Source organism: Catharus ustulatus, chromosome 6 (genome assembly GCF_009819885.2).
Source record: "Catharus ustulatus isolate bCatUst1 chromosome 6, bCatUst1.pri.v2, whole genome shotgun sequence".
NCBI classification, from domain to species: domain Eukaryota; kingdom Metazoa; phylum Chordata; class Aves; order Passeriformes; family Turdidae; genus Catharus; species Catharus ustulatus.
In genome coordinates this window covers 1,947,492-1,965,472 of record NC_046226.1, presented here as the reverse complement: position 1 = coordinate 1,965,472, position 17,981 = coordinate 1,947,492, and the positions used below count along the sequence as shown (strand labels likewise).

The following is a 17,981-nucleotide window of genomic DNA, read 5'->3' as shown; positions in this document are numbered from 1 at the left end:
ACCAGAAGTCCTTTAAAATCATGGATTCCCAGAATGGTTTGAAGGGAGCTCAAAGCCCATCCTGCCGTGGGCAGGGACACCTCCCACTGTCCCAGGCTGTCCCTGGCCTTGGACACTGCCAGGGATCCACAGCCAGGAATTCCCAATTCCCAACATCCCATCCATCCCTGCCCTCTGATAATTTGAATCCATTTCCCCCTGTCCTGTGGCTCCATCCTCACCCAAAGTCCTCCAGCCTGAGCTCCAGTTCCCACACACATTTATTTACTAACTCTCCCCAGAGATTGCTCTGTAACATTGACATTTCTGAAAGAACCTGAATTTATTGAAAACCAACCCTTGTAACAAGATTAATGCACTTTTCCCTTCTCCTGGACTTGTAGTTTAACCCTCCCATGTGTCAGTTTAAAACTCAACTCACACCAGCATTAAAAAACCCTCCTGTGGGGTTTGTTCGCTTGATTTTAACCATTTCTCTTCTACAGGAAAATCCATGAAGAAGTGGGTGGAGTCCATTGCTAAAATCATCAAGAGGAAGAAAGCCCAGGCAGATGGGGTCAGCCACAACATCACCTTTGAGAGCCCCCCCCCGCCCCTGGAGTGGCACCTGTGGCGCGTGGGGCACAGCGAGGCGCTGGAGCTGATGACCCTGCACCCCATCGAGATCGCCCGGCAGCTCACCCTGCTCGAGTCCGACCTGTACAGGCAGGCTGAGCTCTCACTCCTTGCTCTTTTGTTATTTCACCCCAAAAAAATAATGTTCCTCGTTCACAGAATCGATCAAAAATATCCTGCGGCTTCCAGAGTTGATAGGGAGAGGTTTCTGTGCTGTGTGCTCTGCAAAGGAGTGGAAAAAAAGGGTTTTAGCTCCATGGCAGATTTGTGACAACTGGAGGGTAATTCAGGAGTCTGCCATGGTTTAGGGTAAATTTTTCATCCCCCAAAAAAATTCCTCATTCAAACAATCGATCACAAATGCCCTGTGGCTTCCAGAGTTGATGGGAGAGGTTTCTGTGCTGTGTGTTCAGTGTTAAAATGGGCAAAGATGTGGAAAAAGATTTTAATTCCATGGCAGATTTGTGACAACAGAAATGCAGGGAGGGTAATTCAAGAGTCTGTCATGGTTAAGGGTAAATATTTTACCCCCCCAAAAAAAAAATTCCTTATTCACACAATCGATCAAAAATGCCCTGCAGGTTCCTGAGTTGATAGGGAGAGGTTTTTGTGCTGTGTGCTCAGTGTTAAAATGTGCAAAGGAGTGGAAAAAAGAGGTTTTACCTCCATGGCAGATTTGTGACAGCAGAATAATTCAGGAGTCTGCCATGGTTTAGGGTAAATTTTTTACCCCCAAAAAAAGTTCCTTGTTCACACAATCGATCAAAAATGCCCTGCGGCTTCCAGAGTTGATAGGGAGAGGTTTCTGTGCTGTGTGCTCAGTGTTAAAATGTGCAAAGGAGTGGAAAAAAGAGGTTTTAGCTCCATGGCAGATATGTGACAATATGTGACAACAGGAGAATAATTCAGGAGTCTGTCATGGTTTAGGGTAAATTTTTTATCCCCCCAAAAAAAAGTTCCTCATTCACACAATCGATCAAAAATATCCTGCGGCTTCCAGAGTTGATGGGAGAGGTTTCTGTGCTGTGTGCTCTGCAAAGGAGTGGAAAAAAAGGGTTTTAGCTCCATGGCAGATTTGTGACAACTGGAGGGTAATTCAGGAGTCTGCCGTGGTTTAGGGTAAATTTTTCATCCCCCCAAAAAAATTCCTCATTCAAACAATCAATCACAAATGCCCTGTGGCTTCCAGAGTTGGTAGGGAGAGGTTTCTGTGCTGTGTGCTCAGTGTTAAAATGTGCAAAGGAGTGGAAAAAAGAGGTTTTACCTCCATGGCAGATTTGTGACAACAGGAGAATAATTCAGGAGTCTGTCATGGTTTAGGGCAAATTTGGAGGAAACCAAATTTCTTCTCTCCCCCTTCACTCCTGGAACCAGTCTTAAAGCTGCAAAACTCAATATTCAACACCAACAGAACGGGTGATTGAGGATACAAACATCATAAAGTCACCCTAACAGAATACAAAATTCAAATTATAAAATCCCATTCTTGCCTCAGTGACAGGAGGTTGAAACCAGCCAGTTGCTGCAAGTGTTTCACCTTCCTGTTTTCCATTTTCAACTCTTTCAAAGTTGTTTTCTTGCCCTTTCAGAAAATTAAACTCACTCCTTTTGTAATTTTCTTATCTGAAAATGCTTCTTCAAAATGATCCAGCTTCAATTAAGATAAAAATGTATTTCCTTCTGTATTCAAGCACTGATCAAAAAGTTGTGTTTTATAAGAGATTGGGTGGGACTGGATTTGTGAAATATCAGGTCGTGGTTAAAGGGAGAAATAATCTTTTAATGCAAGCCCAGAAATTACAATTTTTATTTGCACTGAGTGTTTTGCCCCGTTTTGTCATCCCCAGGGCTGTGCAGCCTTCTGAACTCGTTGGCAGTGTGTGGACGAAGGAAGATAAGGAAATGAACTCCCCAAACCTCCTGAAAATGATTCGGCACACTACAAATCTCACTCTGTGGTTTGAAAAGTGAGTGCAGTGCAGTGGCAGTGATCACTTTTACCCTGCATTTGCTCAGGGTTTGCTGCTTTGCTTCTGCCAAATCCTCCCTTGACTTTCCAACTGGAACATATGTGAGATGTGATTACATAAATTTGTACTTGAGATTCTGGAGAGAGAGCCAAAATCTGCATGCTGGATGGGTTTTCATGGAAAAAAAAAATTGATTTAATAACTCACAAAGTGTCAGGTTTTATTTCTCAGTGTTTCTCAAATCCCAATTTTTGATCAGGTGCATTGTGGAAACAGAGAACTTTGAGGAGCGAGTGGCTGTGCTGAGCAGGATCATAGAAATCCTGCAGGTTTTCCAAGACCTCAATAATTTCAATGGTGTTCTGGAGATTGTCAGTGCTGTGAACTCTGTCTCAGTGTACAGGCTGGATCACACATTTGAGGTGAGTTTAGGGCATGGAAAAGGGAATTAAATCAGAATTCACACCTGGGTCACACACACAGTTCTGAAATTCATTGTTGGCAGCAAAGCCTCCCTGGAGTGAAACAGAAAAAGAAGAATGTGAATAAAATGGTTTGAGCTTTGTGTGGCTCTGAAAGGCAGCACAAGGCCTTGAAGTCAAAAGAAAGTGTTCAATTTTTATTAAAGACCAAATTTTATAACTTTAAAGTTAAAATAATAATCTGTCTTCACTAATCTCCAGACTGAAATTTCAGTAATTTCAATCATGGATCCACATGACTGAATTGTTGGGTGCTGTAATCCAGACACAAAAGTTTCCTTGAAACCTTCATTTCAATTCCCAAATTTTGCTCAGAGAGCCAGGGAATTGCCTTGTATTTGTTAACCACGCTGTTGAGAAGATTTCTATTCCTATTTTTTTTTTTTTCTTTTTTTTTTTTTGACAACTCAGGCACTCCAAGAAAGGAAAAAAAGAGTTTTGGATGAAGCAGTAGAATTAAGCCAAGATCATTTTAAGAAGTATTTAGCTAAGCTCAAGTCAATCAATCCCCCCTGTGTGCCTTTTTTTGGTAAGTGACATCAAATTTTTTTTGTGTGGTGTCACTCTGAATTTGAGTTTGCTGCAGATGGATGGTTAAAAACTGCTTTTTTTTTTTAATCAGGAATTTACCTAACAAATATCTTGAAGACAGAAGAAGGGAATCCTGACTTCCTTAAAAGACAAGGGAAAGAATTAATTAACTTCAGTAAGAGGAGAAAAGTGGCTGAAATTACAGGAGAAATTCAGCAGTATCAAAACCAGCCCTACTGCTTACGGGTCGAGCCAGAAATCAGGGTGAGCAGCCATGAAACATCTCTGGGGATTGGAGAGGGGGGAAAATGCCAAATAATCTTCTAATTTTACATAAATAGTGGTTATCAAAACAGGGGGGAGCAGTTCTTGTAGCCAAGAAAAACCCACACAAAAGAGAAACCAAAAGTGGCAAAAAATAAGATTTTATATCACTGAGTTATGAGTATTTCATTTAAATTTTCTCTATTTTTTTAATATTATTGATGTTTGTTTCATTCAGAAATTCTTTGAAAATCTCAATCCCATGGGGAAGATACCAGAGAAGGAGTTTACAGATTATCTGTTCAACAAGTCCTTGGAGATTGAACCTCGGAACTGCAAGCAGCCACCTCGATTTGTGAGTTTTTTGTGAAATGTCATGGAATCACACAATAATAAATAACCTGAGCTGGAAGGGAAGCACAGGGATCTTGGAGTCCAATTCTTGGATTATTGAATTAAAATTAAATAGCTCAAATTCACTGACCACTATGAAAATGATGGAAATAATACTTGCCTCAATAAGCCAGATATGTTTTCTTCAGAATTCCTTATCATGAGCTGATTTTCCAACTAAACTTGATTTAAAAATACTTCTACTGCTGGTGTTTGTCACTACTAAAATATATTACCTTTGTCTTGTTTTAAAACTCACAATTTTCCCCCCAAAACCTGAAATATTTGTGCTAAATTTGTATTTCTTACCATATGATACAATACAGAGTAATAATTTTCATTTCACAATGTCAAGTCTTAATTCTAATTAAAATATTACTTTTATACATAATATATTCAGTTCTCTTTATGATAATTTATTTTTTTCTTTTGTCTAAATATTTGATATTATTGCAAAAACTGCAGACTTTACCAGGTGCAACCCTTTTTTGCTGAAGAAAATGCAGTTCATTTTAAAGGAATAGCAATTTGAGGTTTAAAAAATCCCAGCTCCTGAAGCTCAGAATTCTTTTTTAGAAGGAAAATTGCAATTTAGAGCACTTGTTTTTTATATGGTGTAATTGCCTGAGGAACTGGAGCCATGTCTAATTTTTTGGGAGAGCTGTAAATCATTTTTGCCATCTCTTGATGGAGGAATGAGTAAGATGTTGTTACAAATGTGGCAAGAAAACGCCAGAAATTGCTGTTGCAAAAATGCTTCTTACAGTAATTTCATTAAAATCTTTTCTAAAAATAGGAGTCCAGTCAGCTGGGCAGGAATTCTTTACAGCTCATGATTTCCAAAGAGAGAATTTTACTGGAATTTCAGGAAAATCCAGTTGTGGGTGCTGTAGTGAGCTGGACACCAATGGAAGATGGGGACATAATTCACTTTGCAAGGCTCAGTTTAATCTGTGCTGGGTTACACCCAAGCCTGACCAGCCTGGGTTTGTCCACACAGTGACCTGAGTGTAGGAATTTTGTCCTGGGTAAAACTGGACATGGACAACACATTTCCAAATGTGTTCTTGGTCCTGGGAGTGTGGAGGTGACCCTCTGTAGGTTTGCTGTTTCTGTGGTGCAGCTCTGAGGGGCACTTGGAGGAAATTTCTGTTTCCCAAGGCTGTGACTTGTTTTTTCCAATGTTTTGTCCTGATTGGCAGCAGAACCTGGACTCTTCATTCCTCATACTTGTGGGGGGAAAAAAAGGATTTCTTCAGCTGCATCCACAACTTCCCAGCAAAGTCCTGCTGTGTAAATAATGCTGCACCTCACATCACTTGTACCCCTGGGACAGCTCTTTGAAAAAGTGCTTTGAGAAATACTTTAAAAATTCCTCACAGAGCCTTGGGAATGCTGCAGAGGGGAATGGCAGCAGTGTTGGGAATGCTGCATTTGGGAATGGCAGCAGTGTTGGGAATGCTGCATTTGGGAATGGCAGCAGTGTTGGGAATGCTGCATTTGGGAATGGCAGCAGTGTTGGGAATGCTGCAGAGGGGCAGGAGTATTGGGAATGTTACATTTGGGAATGGCAGCAGTGTTGGGAATGCTGCAGTGTAGAATGGCAGCAGTGTTGGGAGTGTTGCAGTGTGGAATGGCAGGAGTATTGGGAATGCTGCAGTGTTGGGAATGCTGCAATGTAAAATGGCAGCAGTGTTGGGAATGTTGCAGTGGGGGATGTTGCAGTGTTTGGGAATGCTGCAGTGTGGAATGGCAGCAGTGTTGGGAGTGTTGCAGTGTGGAATGGCAGGAGTATTGGGAATGCTGCAGTGTGGAATGGCAGCAGTGTTGGGAATGCTGCAAGTGTTTGGGAACATTGCAGTTTTTGGAATCTTGCATTGTGGAATGTTGCAGTTGGGAATATTGCAGTTGGGAATGCTGCAGTGTGGAATGGCAGCAGTGTTGGAAACATTGCAGTGTGGAATGGCAGCAGTGTTGGGAATGCAGCAGTGTTGGGGAATGCTGCAGTGTACAACTTTGCAATGTTGGGAACATTGCAGTGTTGGGAAATTTGCAGTGTTGGGAAATTTGCAGTGTAGAACATTGCAGTGTTGGGAACTTCACAGTTTTGGGAACTTTGCAGTGCTGGGAACATTGCAGCGTTGGGAATGCTGCAGTGCTAACACAGCTCCCCTGTCTCCAGCCCAGGAAAACAACGTATCCCCTGAAATCCCCCGGGATCAGACCCAACACGGGCAGGCACGGCTCCACCTCTGGCACCCTGAGGAGCCACCCCCTGCCCCTGGAGAAGGAGCCCAGCAAGATCAGCTTCAGCAGGATCACCGAGTCCGAGCACGAGGCCGCGGTGTCGGCTCCAACCTCTCCCAACACGCCCTCAACGCCGCCGGTGTCGGCGTCCTCCGAGTTCAGCGTGTTCTTGGACATTGATCTCAACAGCTCTTATGGTACACATGTTTAATAATCGTTACTGCTGTCCCTCAGGCTTCCCAAATGTATTGGGGGTGTAGACCAGCCTTTAAAAGAAATAAATAAATCATTTCACAATTATAAGCCGCACTATTTTGACTAAAATTTTGGTCTGAACCCAAAGTGCGGCTTATAATCAGGTGTGGCTTATATGTGGACAAAGAATGAAAAGTTGCTGTTTTAGTTTGGAGGACAGGTGTCTGCTGAGAAAGGCAGGAGCTTCTCTTTGAAATGGAGAATGTAAACCCCCTCCCTCCAAATTATTATAATTTTGAAATCAAGGGGCTCTCAGGCAAAGATATGGGAATTAGGAATAACAGTTCTTTACTAGGGAAATTAAAATAGAAATACAGCACTACAAAGAACAAACCCCAAACCCTGACACAGTCAGAGTACAACCTGACACCCGTCAGGCAGGGTGTTGGCAGCAGTCCCATCCCATGGTGGCTGCATCCTCCTGCAGTGACAGATGTGGCTCAGCTGGAGCAGTGCTCCTGTACAAGGTGCAGTTTCCCTCCGGAGCTCCAGTGGGGATGTGGAGAAATCCGGTTTTCCTCTGGAGTCCAGTGGAGAAAGGGGCTCCCTTAGTGTCCCAAAACCTCTGTTTTTATCTTGGTAAGAAATGTTGGGCTCTTCCCCCTGGCTGGAGCAACTCCCAATGGGATGCAGTAATTTTATCAGTGCCACAGTGGGACTCAATGGCCATGAGCAGAAAATGACTGGCTGGAGGAAGGATGGGTTGTGAAAAGATAAAGAACACTGCCCCAGCTGGTTTATAAACCATGGCCATGAACAGGAGATATCCCATGGAGATAAAGAACACTGTCCCAGCTGGTTTATAAACCATGGCCATGAACAGGAGATATCCCATGGAGATAAAGAACACTGCCCCAGCTGGTTTATAAACCATGGCCATGAACAGGAGATATCCCATGGAGATAAAGAACACTGCCCCAGCTGGTTTATAAACCATGGCCATTAACAGGAGATATCCCATGAGATAAAGAACACTGCCCCAGCTGGTTTATAAACCATGGCCATGAACAGGAGATATCCCATGAGATAAAGAACACTGCCCCAGCTGGTTTATAAACCATGGCCATGAACAGGAGATATCCCATGAGATAAAGAACACTGCCCCAGCTGGTTTATAAACCATGGCCATGAACAGGAGATATCCCATGGAGATAAAGAACACTGTCCCAGCTGGTTTATAAACCATGGCCATGAACAGGAGATATCCCATGGAGATAAAGAACACTGCCCCAGCTGGTTTATAAACCATGGCCATGAACAGGAGATATCCCATGGAGATAAAGAACACTGCCCCAGCTGGTTTCAATGGATGCCCATTAGCAGAATATCTCCCATGGGGAGCAGGATCACTGCCCCACCCTCAACAGATGGTGACAGAACAGATACCTTTGGTCACATCCTGCATTGTAATGTGTGGCTTATAATCAGGTGCAGCTTATAATTGTGACATTACTGTAATTAAATTAATTCCCAGCATGGCTTAAGTTCTCCAGTTTGGGAATGTTTTATACAGGAAATTTTCATTCACGTTTGCAGTAGATAAACTTGGGGGTTTTTCTGATCTCTCAGGTTATTCAGGCTTTTGTGGTGTGCTGCAGTGCAGTGGTTCTGTCTGGAAATTGTTTAATGGATTTTTTTATTTCCCAGGTAACAACAGCATCTTCGCTCCTGTGAACCTGCCTCAGTCGAGTGAGTGTTGGAACTCTGTTAAATATTTAACTCTGCCTTCCCTGGGTTCAGGAGAGCTCAGTGGGGATAAAAATCTGAAATCTGGCATGACAATGGGGCTGCATTCAGAAAGGTTCCTTTTAGATCACAGGTCCAGTAGAGAATGTAAAGCCTAAAACTTAAACTGCTGGTTTAGTTTGGGTTGGGTTTTATCTCCAGGCTCTCACATGATTTTCCTTCTGTTTTGAATGTCCTTGATGATTGTTCTGTTTGACTAAAGCTACAAATAAAGCAACTTGATAATTTCCTAGTGAAAATAAGTGCTGTGTTGCTGGGAAGGAAGAGACAGTTTTTGTACCACACCTGTGAGGGATATCCTGCATTCACCCGTGTTTTCAGCTATGCTTTTTATTTACTCCATATACTTTTTAAAAATATGATTAATTTAATTTCCAGCTGGAGAGCACAGGTCTGATGCAGACACAGAGCTCAGTGCACTCCTAAGGGGAAAAGCAAAGGTGTGACAGAAACCACCAATAAAAGTCAGAGATTGTGTTGCTTCTTAATTTAAGGATTTTTTTTCTCTCTCTGTAAAATCTCACTTGGAGTTGCCTGGATTTATTTTCCTGTCCCTCAGCATTACCTGACTGTTGATGCCTTTCTTTGATACTGGACATAGGAGAACACTTAGTGAGGCTTGATCTGATTAAAGGAATGAATTAAAGGATTTCATGCTGCTGAAGTTCCTGGTTCATGTTGCTGTTGGAGCACAAAGATCTTATTTGAGTTGCTTTGAGATTGGCTTGACATTCCAGAATATGTTCCTCAGATATTGCACAAGGAGTAAAAGATCTGCTTTTCCCTCTCCAGAGACTTTCTTCAGCTCCTGGGGGAGCTTGCCTAAACTGAGTGATGAGCCTCAGAACCCTCCTCCACTTCCTCCACGAAAAAAGATGGATCAGGATGCTTCCAATGCTAAGGTATTGCTGTCCTGGATTGAATAACCTTGGTGACAAATTGGGGAATATCTAGAATCATTTAGCTTGGAAAAGGCTTTTAAGATTGTCAAGTTCAACCATTGATCTAAACCAGGGCTCTGTCAGTCTAGAATACTTTGAGATCCAGAGCTCCAGTTTCCCTTTTTCAAGTTTTGGACTCCCAGTGTCCAAACTCTGCTAGGAATTTCAGGAACACAGTGGTCATGTTCCCATCAAGGGTCCAGCTGCTGTTTCTTACAGCAGCACTAGCAGAGGTCAGGAGAACTCATCTGTCTGAAGATTGCTCTTTATCCAAACATCTGGACAAGGGAAATGGCTTTAAACTGAAGGAGAGTAGGTTTAGATGGGATGTTGGGAACTGGCAGTTCTTGGCTGTGAAGGTGGGGAGGCCTTGGCACAGCATGCCCAGGAGAAGCTGTGGCTGCCCCTGGAAGTGCCCAAGGCCAGGTTGGACACAGAGAGTTGAAAGTGTCCCTGCTATGGCACAGAGAGGAATGGGACGGGATTTAAGTCCCTTCCAACCCAACCCACTCTGGGATCCTGTGCTCTCCATTTCTCACACGTCCTTTTCCTCCACGACACCGCAGGGCAATTCCAAGCCGGACGACGACCCTCCAGCAATCCCACCTCGGCAACCACCGCCTCCAAAGATCCAACCTCGAGTTCCTGCTTACACCACAGCCCTGGAGCAGCCCCTGCACAGCCCTCCTCCTCCACCCCCCCGGGACCCCGTCCCCGACACCCCACCCCCGGTGCCGCTGCGGCCGCCCGAGCACTTCATCAACTGCCCGCTGAGCCTGCAGCCGCCGCCGCTGGGCCGCTTCCCCCGGGACCCCGAGTGGCTGCGGGACGCCGGCTCCGGGCCCAGCTCTCCGGCCACCCCTCCCAGCACCCCCTCCCCGCGGGTGCTGCGCCGCTGCTGCGTCCTCAGCGCCAGCCACAACAACCTGGCGCAGCCGCCCGTGCCCCCCGTGCCGCCCCGGCACAACTCCAGCCCTCAGCTACCAAAACTGCCACCAAAGACTTACAAAAGGGAGCTCTCCCACCCTCCTTTGCACAGACTGTCTTTGCTAGAAAATGCAGAAACTCCTCAATGACCTTAGCCATAGTAGTCATTGACACTGGAATACTATTTGTAAAGTTCCTCTTTTTTTTTTTTTTAATTTATTCAAAGGAAAAAAAAAAAAAGGCAGTGTATTTTAGTATTTTCACAAATTACGCTCTTAAAGTGCTGCTGATCAAAAAAAAAAAATTAAATTGGAAAAAATTCAGACTACACACATTCCAACCCGTGTGGTTGGACAGCATTACCCTCAGGTGAGCAGCAACATTGCCTTGGTTCACATCCTCAGTGCCGACCGTTCTGCCAGGACACACAATAGACCTTTTGCACTGTAAACTACACTAAGTGAATTTAAACTGACATCATTTAATTGCACTGAGCCAGAAAAAAAAAAAAAAAAAAAAAGGTGCGTCTGTGGAATTGTTTTCAAATTTGAGCACTAGTGGCCTTTTTTTTTTTTAATTAAGGAAACCCAGCAATGGGATGATCACACACCACGAGGATATAGAGTCACAGATCTGAAACCTCTTGGCCACAAGCCTTGGTGTAAGGCTGGAGGTTCCTGAGTGACAGCTCCTGTTCTGGAATATTCTCATACCATGTCTTAATTGCCATTGATTTGCTGCTGAAGACAAAGAAAAAAAACTAGGCTGAAATCTAAATACCAAAAGATTGGGTTGGTGTTGGTTCTGTGGAGAAAGGATGAAGGAGGAGTACCCGGCTCGGATATCGGGGAGGCTCCCGAGTACTTCACGTGCATCCTGTTCAGTTGTGCCTTTTTTGTTTCCATAGGCAAAGGTGTCTTAAGCTAAAGAGTTTGTCTGCTGTCGTGGAGAACAAAGCTATGCTCCTGTACAATTGTTTATATTGTATATTTACAGATATGCTAATGACATGTATAAATTGAAGTTGACTTCGAGGCCTATAACACAGTCTGCTACTCCTGGGATTGGATCTGGCCAGCAGCATTTCCTCTGGCTTGGATCAGCCTTGCCTTCCAGACCTAATAACTTCCTTTAGATCTACACTTAACTCGTGAATCCACTTTGGAAATTGGTAGCATTTAAACCAGCAAACACTTAAAGCTTTATTAAACTTTTTAAACTGATAAGTGAATGGAACTTTTCTTTGCCAGTCGAACCCCCGTGTTTGAACTGGTGTGAGAGTCAGTCTGTTTTACTGGTAGTTCTGTAGCAGCATTTATAAAGTGGCCTTCACAAGCCACATTTTATTTACTGGTTTGTGGCCTTTTACTGTGCTTTGTATCAGAGTTCTTAACAAGATTAATAAATCACCCCAGTCTTAATTTTTAAGAGTCTGAGAAGTGCGTGTTCCTTGCAAGGACAAGGTTGGGAATTGCATTTTTGACAATACAAAATGCCCCAATTTTCCGTGCTGCTGATCTCACTTTGGCTTTCCTTCTGCCTGTGAGAGTTGGGTCCATCCCAGACTTCCAGATCACTCCAGTCTGCCTAAGCTGCTGTCATTGTCTTGGGCATTCCATTTGGAAAATTCTCCTTTTTGGAAAGGAGATATGGCTGAGGAGGGATGTTAATTAGAGATACCCTGAGTTGGAAGAACCCCACGATTTTCTCCTGGGAAGATGTATTTTTCCATCTGTCTCTTGAACTGTCTTTTTCTACAGCCTGTCCCCTCTGTGCTCCTTCCATGAGGAAAAAGAAAGTGTTGGAATCCATTCACACAAGGGGCAAAACACACTTTTTATAGGAGAGCTGCTTCATTTTGCTAAAATAAGCTTCAAGAAGTCACAAATTTGATATGCACAAACTGGGAGTGCAAGTAGGAAATGGAGGATGACTTGGAAAAGTTCAATTTTTTGTGGATTCTTTGCATTAACTCTTTTGAAGTCTTCACCAGCAGCTATTGCTAAACAAGGAATAATATTGTTTCAGACTTTGGTGTGTTGTTGAAAAGAAAAAAATTCTCTCCCACATTTTAGAATATACAGATGTCAGCTTTATGCCTTCCTGTACAAGAGCTTATGCCAGAATCATTTTGAGTTTTCCACAGTAAAATATAATGTGGCCATGGAAAGTGGTCAAAGGCAGTGGGATTCCCACCAGCATGATTCAAGAGAGCAATAAATAACATTTCAGTTACTTCATAATTAGAGGGGTAGGTAAAAAAAAACAACAAGAAAACTGCTGGAGGGGGAAAAATGTGAAGTTTGGGTTGGAAGTTGGCTTGTGTGGGAAACGCAATTCCCTCAGAAAACTTCCCAAGGAAGATGAGCCTCACCTCAAGGGGAATCTGCTGACAAGAGGCCTCCCATTGGTCTAAAAGAAATAAAGAAATAAAGTAATAAAAAAACTTTATTCCCCATACCCAAGGCGGGAAAAAATCTAAACAACTCATGTTCAGCTGCTTGATTAAAACCTTTTCTGTGAGTTTATTAAGACCTTTTTGTAGGCTGAGATCTTTTCTGTAGCTTTATTAAAACCTTTTTCACAGCTTCATGAAGACCTTTTTAGTAGATTTATGAAGACCTTTTTAAAGTTTATTAGAGCATTTTTGCACGTTCATTAAGACCTTTTTTGCAGACTTACTAAGACTTTTGTAGGCTTATTAAAACCTTTTGGAAGTTTATTAAGACCTTTTTTTTGTAGGTTCGTTAAGACCTTTTGTAAAGTTATTAACACCGATTTTTGTAGGTTCATTAAGATCTTTTTTAAAGTTATTAAGACCATTTTTTGTAGGTTTGTTAAGACCATTTTTTGTAGGTTTGTTAAGACCATTTTTAAAGTTATTAAGACCGTTTTTGTAGGTTTGTTAAGACCTTTTTTGTAGGTTTTTTAAGACGTTTTGTAAGTTTAGTAATGCCTTTTTTTGTAGGTTAAGACCTTTTTTAAGTTTAGCAAGGCCTTTTTTGTAGGTTCGTTAAGACCTTTTGTAAGTTTATTAAATTTTGTAAGTTTAAGAACTTTTGTAACAAAACTTCAGGAGGGCCCAGCATGGAGCGATGAGGGAGGGTCCTGAGAGCTCCGCGCTCCCTCACGGACATGGCTGACGGAATCCTGGAACCGTTCCGGGACAGAATCCTGCAATCATTCCGAGGCAGAATCCTGGGATAATTCCGTCTGGAGAAGCCTCCATGCCCGCACCCCGTATCCTCCCCCGCCGTCCCCTCACGGCGCTCCCGCCATGTCCCGGCGGGGCGGGGGCTGAGGCGGGGCCGCGCCGCCTCAGAGCCGCGGCCATGGCGGGTTTCGTGAGGGAGCTGGAGCGGCGGGCCGGGCCGGCGCTGCGGCTGGAGCAGAGGGCGGCCGGCGGCGTGGGCTGCGTGGTGTGGGACGCTGCGCTGGTGCTCGCCAAGTTCCTGGAGACCGGCGCTTGTCCCCTCGCCCGCCGCCGCGTCCTGGAGCTGGGCGCGGGCACCGGCGCCGTCGGCATCATGGCAGCCACGCTGGGGTGAGCGGGGAACCCTGTCTGTCCCCTCAGACCCTTTCCATTCCTTCAAACTCTGTTTGCTGTGCTCAGTGTTTCCCTGCCTTCGCGTTATTCCCTAACCTGTTCCCTGTGTGTTACAGGGCCAACGTGACGGTCACGGACCTGGAGGAGCTGCAGGAGCTGTTGTTGGTGAATATTGAGAATAACAAGCACCTGGTCACAGGGTCCATCCGAGCCAAGGTACTGAAATGGTTTGTATGAGCCTTTATCTAATGTCTCTGCTCTGCTTGGATGGGGATTCTGGGTTCGGGTTGGAAAAGACTCAGTTTAGATGGGATGTTGGGAATTGGGAATTCCTGGCTGGGCTGGAATTGCCAGAGCAGCTGTGGCTGCCCCTGGATCCCTGGAATGTCCAAGGCCAGGCTGGACATTGGGGCTGGGACAATGGGAGGTGTCCCTGTCATGGATGGGATGGGATTTATGGTCCCTTCCAACCCAAATCACATTGGGATTCTGTGATTCTTCCCTGGCTTTGTTAAATTACTAAACAACTCCAAAACACTGCTGTGAGAGGCAAACTTAATATGAGAACACAGAACTTAATGCTCAGTCCTTTAGTATGTTATTACTAAAACTTGTTTTCGCTTTTTGTTGTTTTTTTCTTGTTTGTTCTTTTTAGGGGTGAAGATGTAACAGAATTTCAGCCTCCCCCCGATTATATACTCATGGCTGATTGCATTTACTATGAGGAGGTAAATGAGGATTTTCCTAAGCCCCTACAGAAAGGTTTCCTGGGAAGAGGGGGTGGGATCAGTGTGTTTAGTATGAGAAGTGTTCAGAGAAATATTGTGCTCATGTCATGGTCCCTGTGATTTATAGGAATACATAGAACAACACTGGAAAAGGAATTTTTAATAGATGTCACAGCATTTGACATAGAATCAGAGACTATTTTTATGCTAAAAACCCCAAATTGAATTGTGCCTCCCTCTCCCTTTTTTTTTTTTTAACATTGGGAATGGTGAAGCAAAATGTGAACTGTTTAAATCATTGGTAAATTAAATTTAAAAGTGCTACATCTGCTGTTTGGGTTTTCCTCACACTTTCCTTAGGAAGGCAAGATGAGAAATCCTGCTAGAGATGAGTGGTTGGTGTAGTCTGCCTCATCCTCAGCTGGAGCTCTGTAGGATGTGCAGGGAGAGCTGAGGGAAGCTGCAGGAGAAGGGAAATAACCTGAAAAAACCCCATGTCCCAGTGCCCTTCCAATGGCTTTAGCAGCCCCTGGCACCAAGTCCCTGCCTGCAGGTCCCATTTCCCTCCATTGTGGTCTGGATCTGAGCCATCCTCCAGGAATAATTGAGAAAACTCTCACTTTTGAGCCACACTGAGGAATAGTCATTGTTGTGTGCCTCAAGGAAGTGCCCACTCAGCAGTGTGGGATGTTCTGGCTTGGATTCCACTTCAGTTTTCTTGGTCAGTCTGGGAAACTCTTCTCCTGTGGCTCCCCCTTTTCCCTCTGCTTCCCAGCTTTCCCCCCATGCTCTTCTTCTCCCAGTTAAAATACTAAAAATGGAAAAGCAAAACTGGGAGGTTCTCTCTTGGGTGAAGACTTTAGCTAGAGGGTGTTGTAACCAGTAAAATGAACTTGAAATGTTTGACCTTTTTTGGGCAGTCCTTGGAACCCTTGCTGAAGACCCTGAAGGACCTGACAGGCCCTGACACTTGTGTCCTGTGCTGCTATGAACAGAGGACGATGGGGAAGAACCCTGAAATTGAGAGAAAATACTTTGAAGTAAGTGGTTTGGAAGCACATTTTCTTTTGGGCTGCTCCATTGAAAGCAGAGGGAAAATACAAAGTTTTCCTCAGGAACTCAGAACTCCTGAGTGATAGAGGTGCTTCTGAAAAAATTCATTTTTTCTAATGAAAGCCCATTAATAGATGTTTTAATTGAATATTCCAGCTGTATGTTATGTGCAGGTGAGGAAAAGCAACACAGGGAACACTTGTGGGGGTGCTGGTCAGTGCAGGTTTCACTCTGCACCTCTGGTGGCTGTTGAGAAGCAGCTCTTGTGAAGGATTATATGTAATAAATATAATATTCAAAAAAAGGTGAGAATTGCAGGGGGTTGGTAGGTGTTAATCAAAGCACCTGTTTGATAATTAGTGCCTCACACCCCTGTGGGGCCCTGGCAGTGAGGAGGGCTGTGCTCAGCTTTGCTGAGGTGCTGCTCCCACAAATAAACACAACAGATGTTGGTTTTTTTTGTGATTTATTTCCTTCCTTGCCAGGTTCAGCCCAGGCAATCTGAGCATGTCCCAGAGCTGATGCTGGGGAATTCTAGTCTGTTTTTTTTTTTTTCTCTCCTCCCTTTCAGTTGAAGTTTGATAGACAGGCAGGTGCTGTGGTTTCACTTAGCATTTCAGGGATTCACAGAATCATTTAGGTTGGAAAAGTCCTCTGAGATCATCAAGTCCAACCATCCCCCAAGTGCTGCCAAGGTCACCACTACCCCAAGTGCCACATCCACACTTTAAATCCCTCCTGGAGTGTTTTATCACAATCTTAAATAGATTTTTCTGGAGTATTGCAGGTGTCTGTAGCTTTGAGTTAGTGCTGGAGCAGTTCAGATGAGGGTGAATATCTGGAATGGTTGTGGAGGCCTTTGTTGGAACTGTTCTTTGTGGAACAGCTGCTTCAGAAGGACTTTGAGCTGGAAAGAATTCCCCTGGCCAGGCACGACGAGGAGTATCGGAGCGCGGACATCCACATCGTGAACATCCACAGGAAGGGCACGGTAGGTGCACAGAGCCCCAGGATGCTCTGGGTTCTTAAAGCTCATCTCATTGCTCCCCCTGCCATGGGCAGGGACACCTGGAATGGTTCATAGCACTGGCATAGAATTCCCAGAGCTGCTGTTCCCTTGGCACAGTGTGAGCATTCCAGAGGTGGAGCTCCAGCGTGACTCTGAAATGAGGGACCCTGTGGAACCACAGCCCTAAAAATCCCTAATCCCTGCTGTACAAAGGAGCTGCTTTGTTCCCAAACTTTGTGCTCCAGGTGCCAGCCTTCCTCTTCAGCACTGCCTTGGAGCTTCACACTTCTCCTGCTTCCATGTGCTGGTGTGATGGGATCTCCAAACTGGAGTTTGGAGGCAGAAAAGTAATGAAAATGAAATGCTCAGCAGCTGCCAGGATTGCTTTCATCATTTTGGGTTTAACTGATGAAGTGTTAAGAAAATATTTTGCATATTGTGCTGACACAGCTCTTGAACAAAACCAGGCCACTTAAAAAAAAAAAATCTGTGATCTTTGTGACAATCTCTCGACAGAATTCCCCGTCGTGAGATCTTTGAGCACAGGATCTATCCCCTGGCAGAACCGTGGAGAAGAGAGGATGGGATAACACCACAGAGGGATTGTCTGCGGTGTGGCTGTGACTCATCTGCACCGAACAGCTTCTCGCTGGCGGACTGAGCAGCCGAGGTGTCTGACAGAGCCTTCCGGCAGCGCAGCTGTGGGCTGGCCGTGTGTGCCGAGCGGGGATGGAGCGGGGATGGAGCCGGGATGGAGCCGGGATGGAGCGGGAGCAGCGCTGGGGGCGGTGCCGCTGCCTCTGCTGAGCGAGCGGCGCTGCCGAGCCGAGGGCACCGCGCTGGAACCTCCCAGAGGGAAAAACTCTGCGAGCGGCTCGACTCAATAAAACTTTGGCACGGGACACGGGTTTCAGTGCTGGTGGGTTGTTCATTCATCCTGTGGTTCCTGTGACATTCCCTGAGCACCTGGGAGGGTCGTTCCCTCTGGGAGGTGCATTCCAGGAACTGGGGCTGTTGTGGTTGCTGCACAGATAAAAATTGTTCTGCCTTCTGTTTTCACCCGTGCTTTCCTGCTGTTAAAGATCCACAGTGTTTAAGTTTGACACCTTCAGGTTATTCTGGTGAGCAGATTCCTTGTGGCTGTTTCTGCCTCTTGGAGCATTTGCAGGAATTCTCACTTTGCAGCTGTGCAGGTTGGGTCTGTGACAGAGGCACGAGTTACTGTGGCTTAGTTTTCTCTAAAAATCTGCTGGATTGGGAAGAGCTTTGTCTG

General features: G+C 44.7%; 2 protein-coding genes across 2 annotated transcripts in view; both read left to right on the top strand.

The window, feature by feature from the left end:
* Positions 1-11,799, top strand: part of SOS2 (SOS Ras/Rho guanine nucleotide exchange factor 2) — a 50,261-nt gene extending 38,462 nt beyond the window's left edge. The window contains exons 14-23 of the mRNA XM_033062875.1: positions 486-705; positions 2,463-2,582; positions 2,845-3,007; positions 3,479-3,596; positions 3,690-3,862; positions 4,101-4,217; positions 6,438-6,699; positions 8,405-8,446; positions 9,296-9,405; positions 10,011-11,799. Coding sequence (XP_032918766.1) covers positions 486-705; positions 2,463-2,582; positions 2,845-3,007; positions 3,479-3,596; positions 3,690-3,862; positions 4,101-4,217; positions 6,438-6,699; positions 8,405-8,446; positions 9,296-9,405; positions 10,011-10,520 — 1,835 coding nt within the window. The 3' untranslated portion in view covers positions 10,521-11,799. The remainder of the gene's footprint in view (positions 1-485; positions 706-2,462; positions 2,583-2,844; positions 3,008-3,478; positions 3,597-3,689; positions 3,863-4,100; positions 4,218-6,437; positions 6,700-8,404; positions 8,447-9,295; positions 9,406-10,010) is intronic.
* A 1,799-nt stretch (positions 11,800-13,598) lies between these two features.
* On the top strand, positions 13,599-17,767 carry VCPKMT (valosin containing protein lysine methyltransferase). Its single transcript, XM_033061874.1, has 6 exons — positions 13,599-13,915; positions 14,035-14,145; positions 14,574-14,646; positions 15,567-15,686; positions 16,586-16,690; positions 17,225-17,767. Exons 1-6 carry the CDS (start codon positions 13,599-13,601, stop codon positions 17,237-17,239), a joined length of 741 nt encoding a protein of 246 aa, XP_032917765.1. The 3' UTR covers positions 17,240-17,767.
* Positions 17,768-17,981: the final 214 nt, after the last annotated feature.

What these genes read in the sequence shown, in the direction of transcription:
- VCPKMT (XM_033061874.1), top strand. Translation starts at nt 13,599, where the DNA reads ATGCCCGCACCCCGTATCCTCCCCCGCCGTCCCCTCACGGCGCTCCCG. An exon ending in CGAGCCAAGGTACTGAAATG is followed by an intron (nt 14,146 to 14,573) that starts GTTTGTATGAGC and finishes TGTTCTTTTTAG; the next exon opens with GGGTGAAGATGTAACAGAAT. An exon ending in TTGAGAGAAAATACTTTGAA is followed by an intron (nt 15,687 to 16,585) that starts GTAAGTGGTTTG and finishes TTTGTGGAACAG; the next exon opens with CTGCTTCAGAAGGACTTTGA.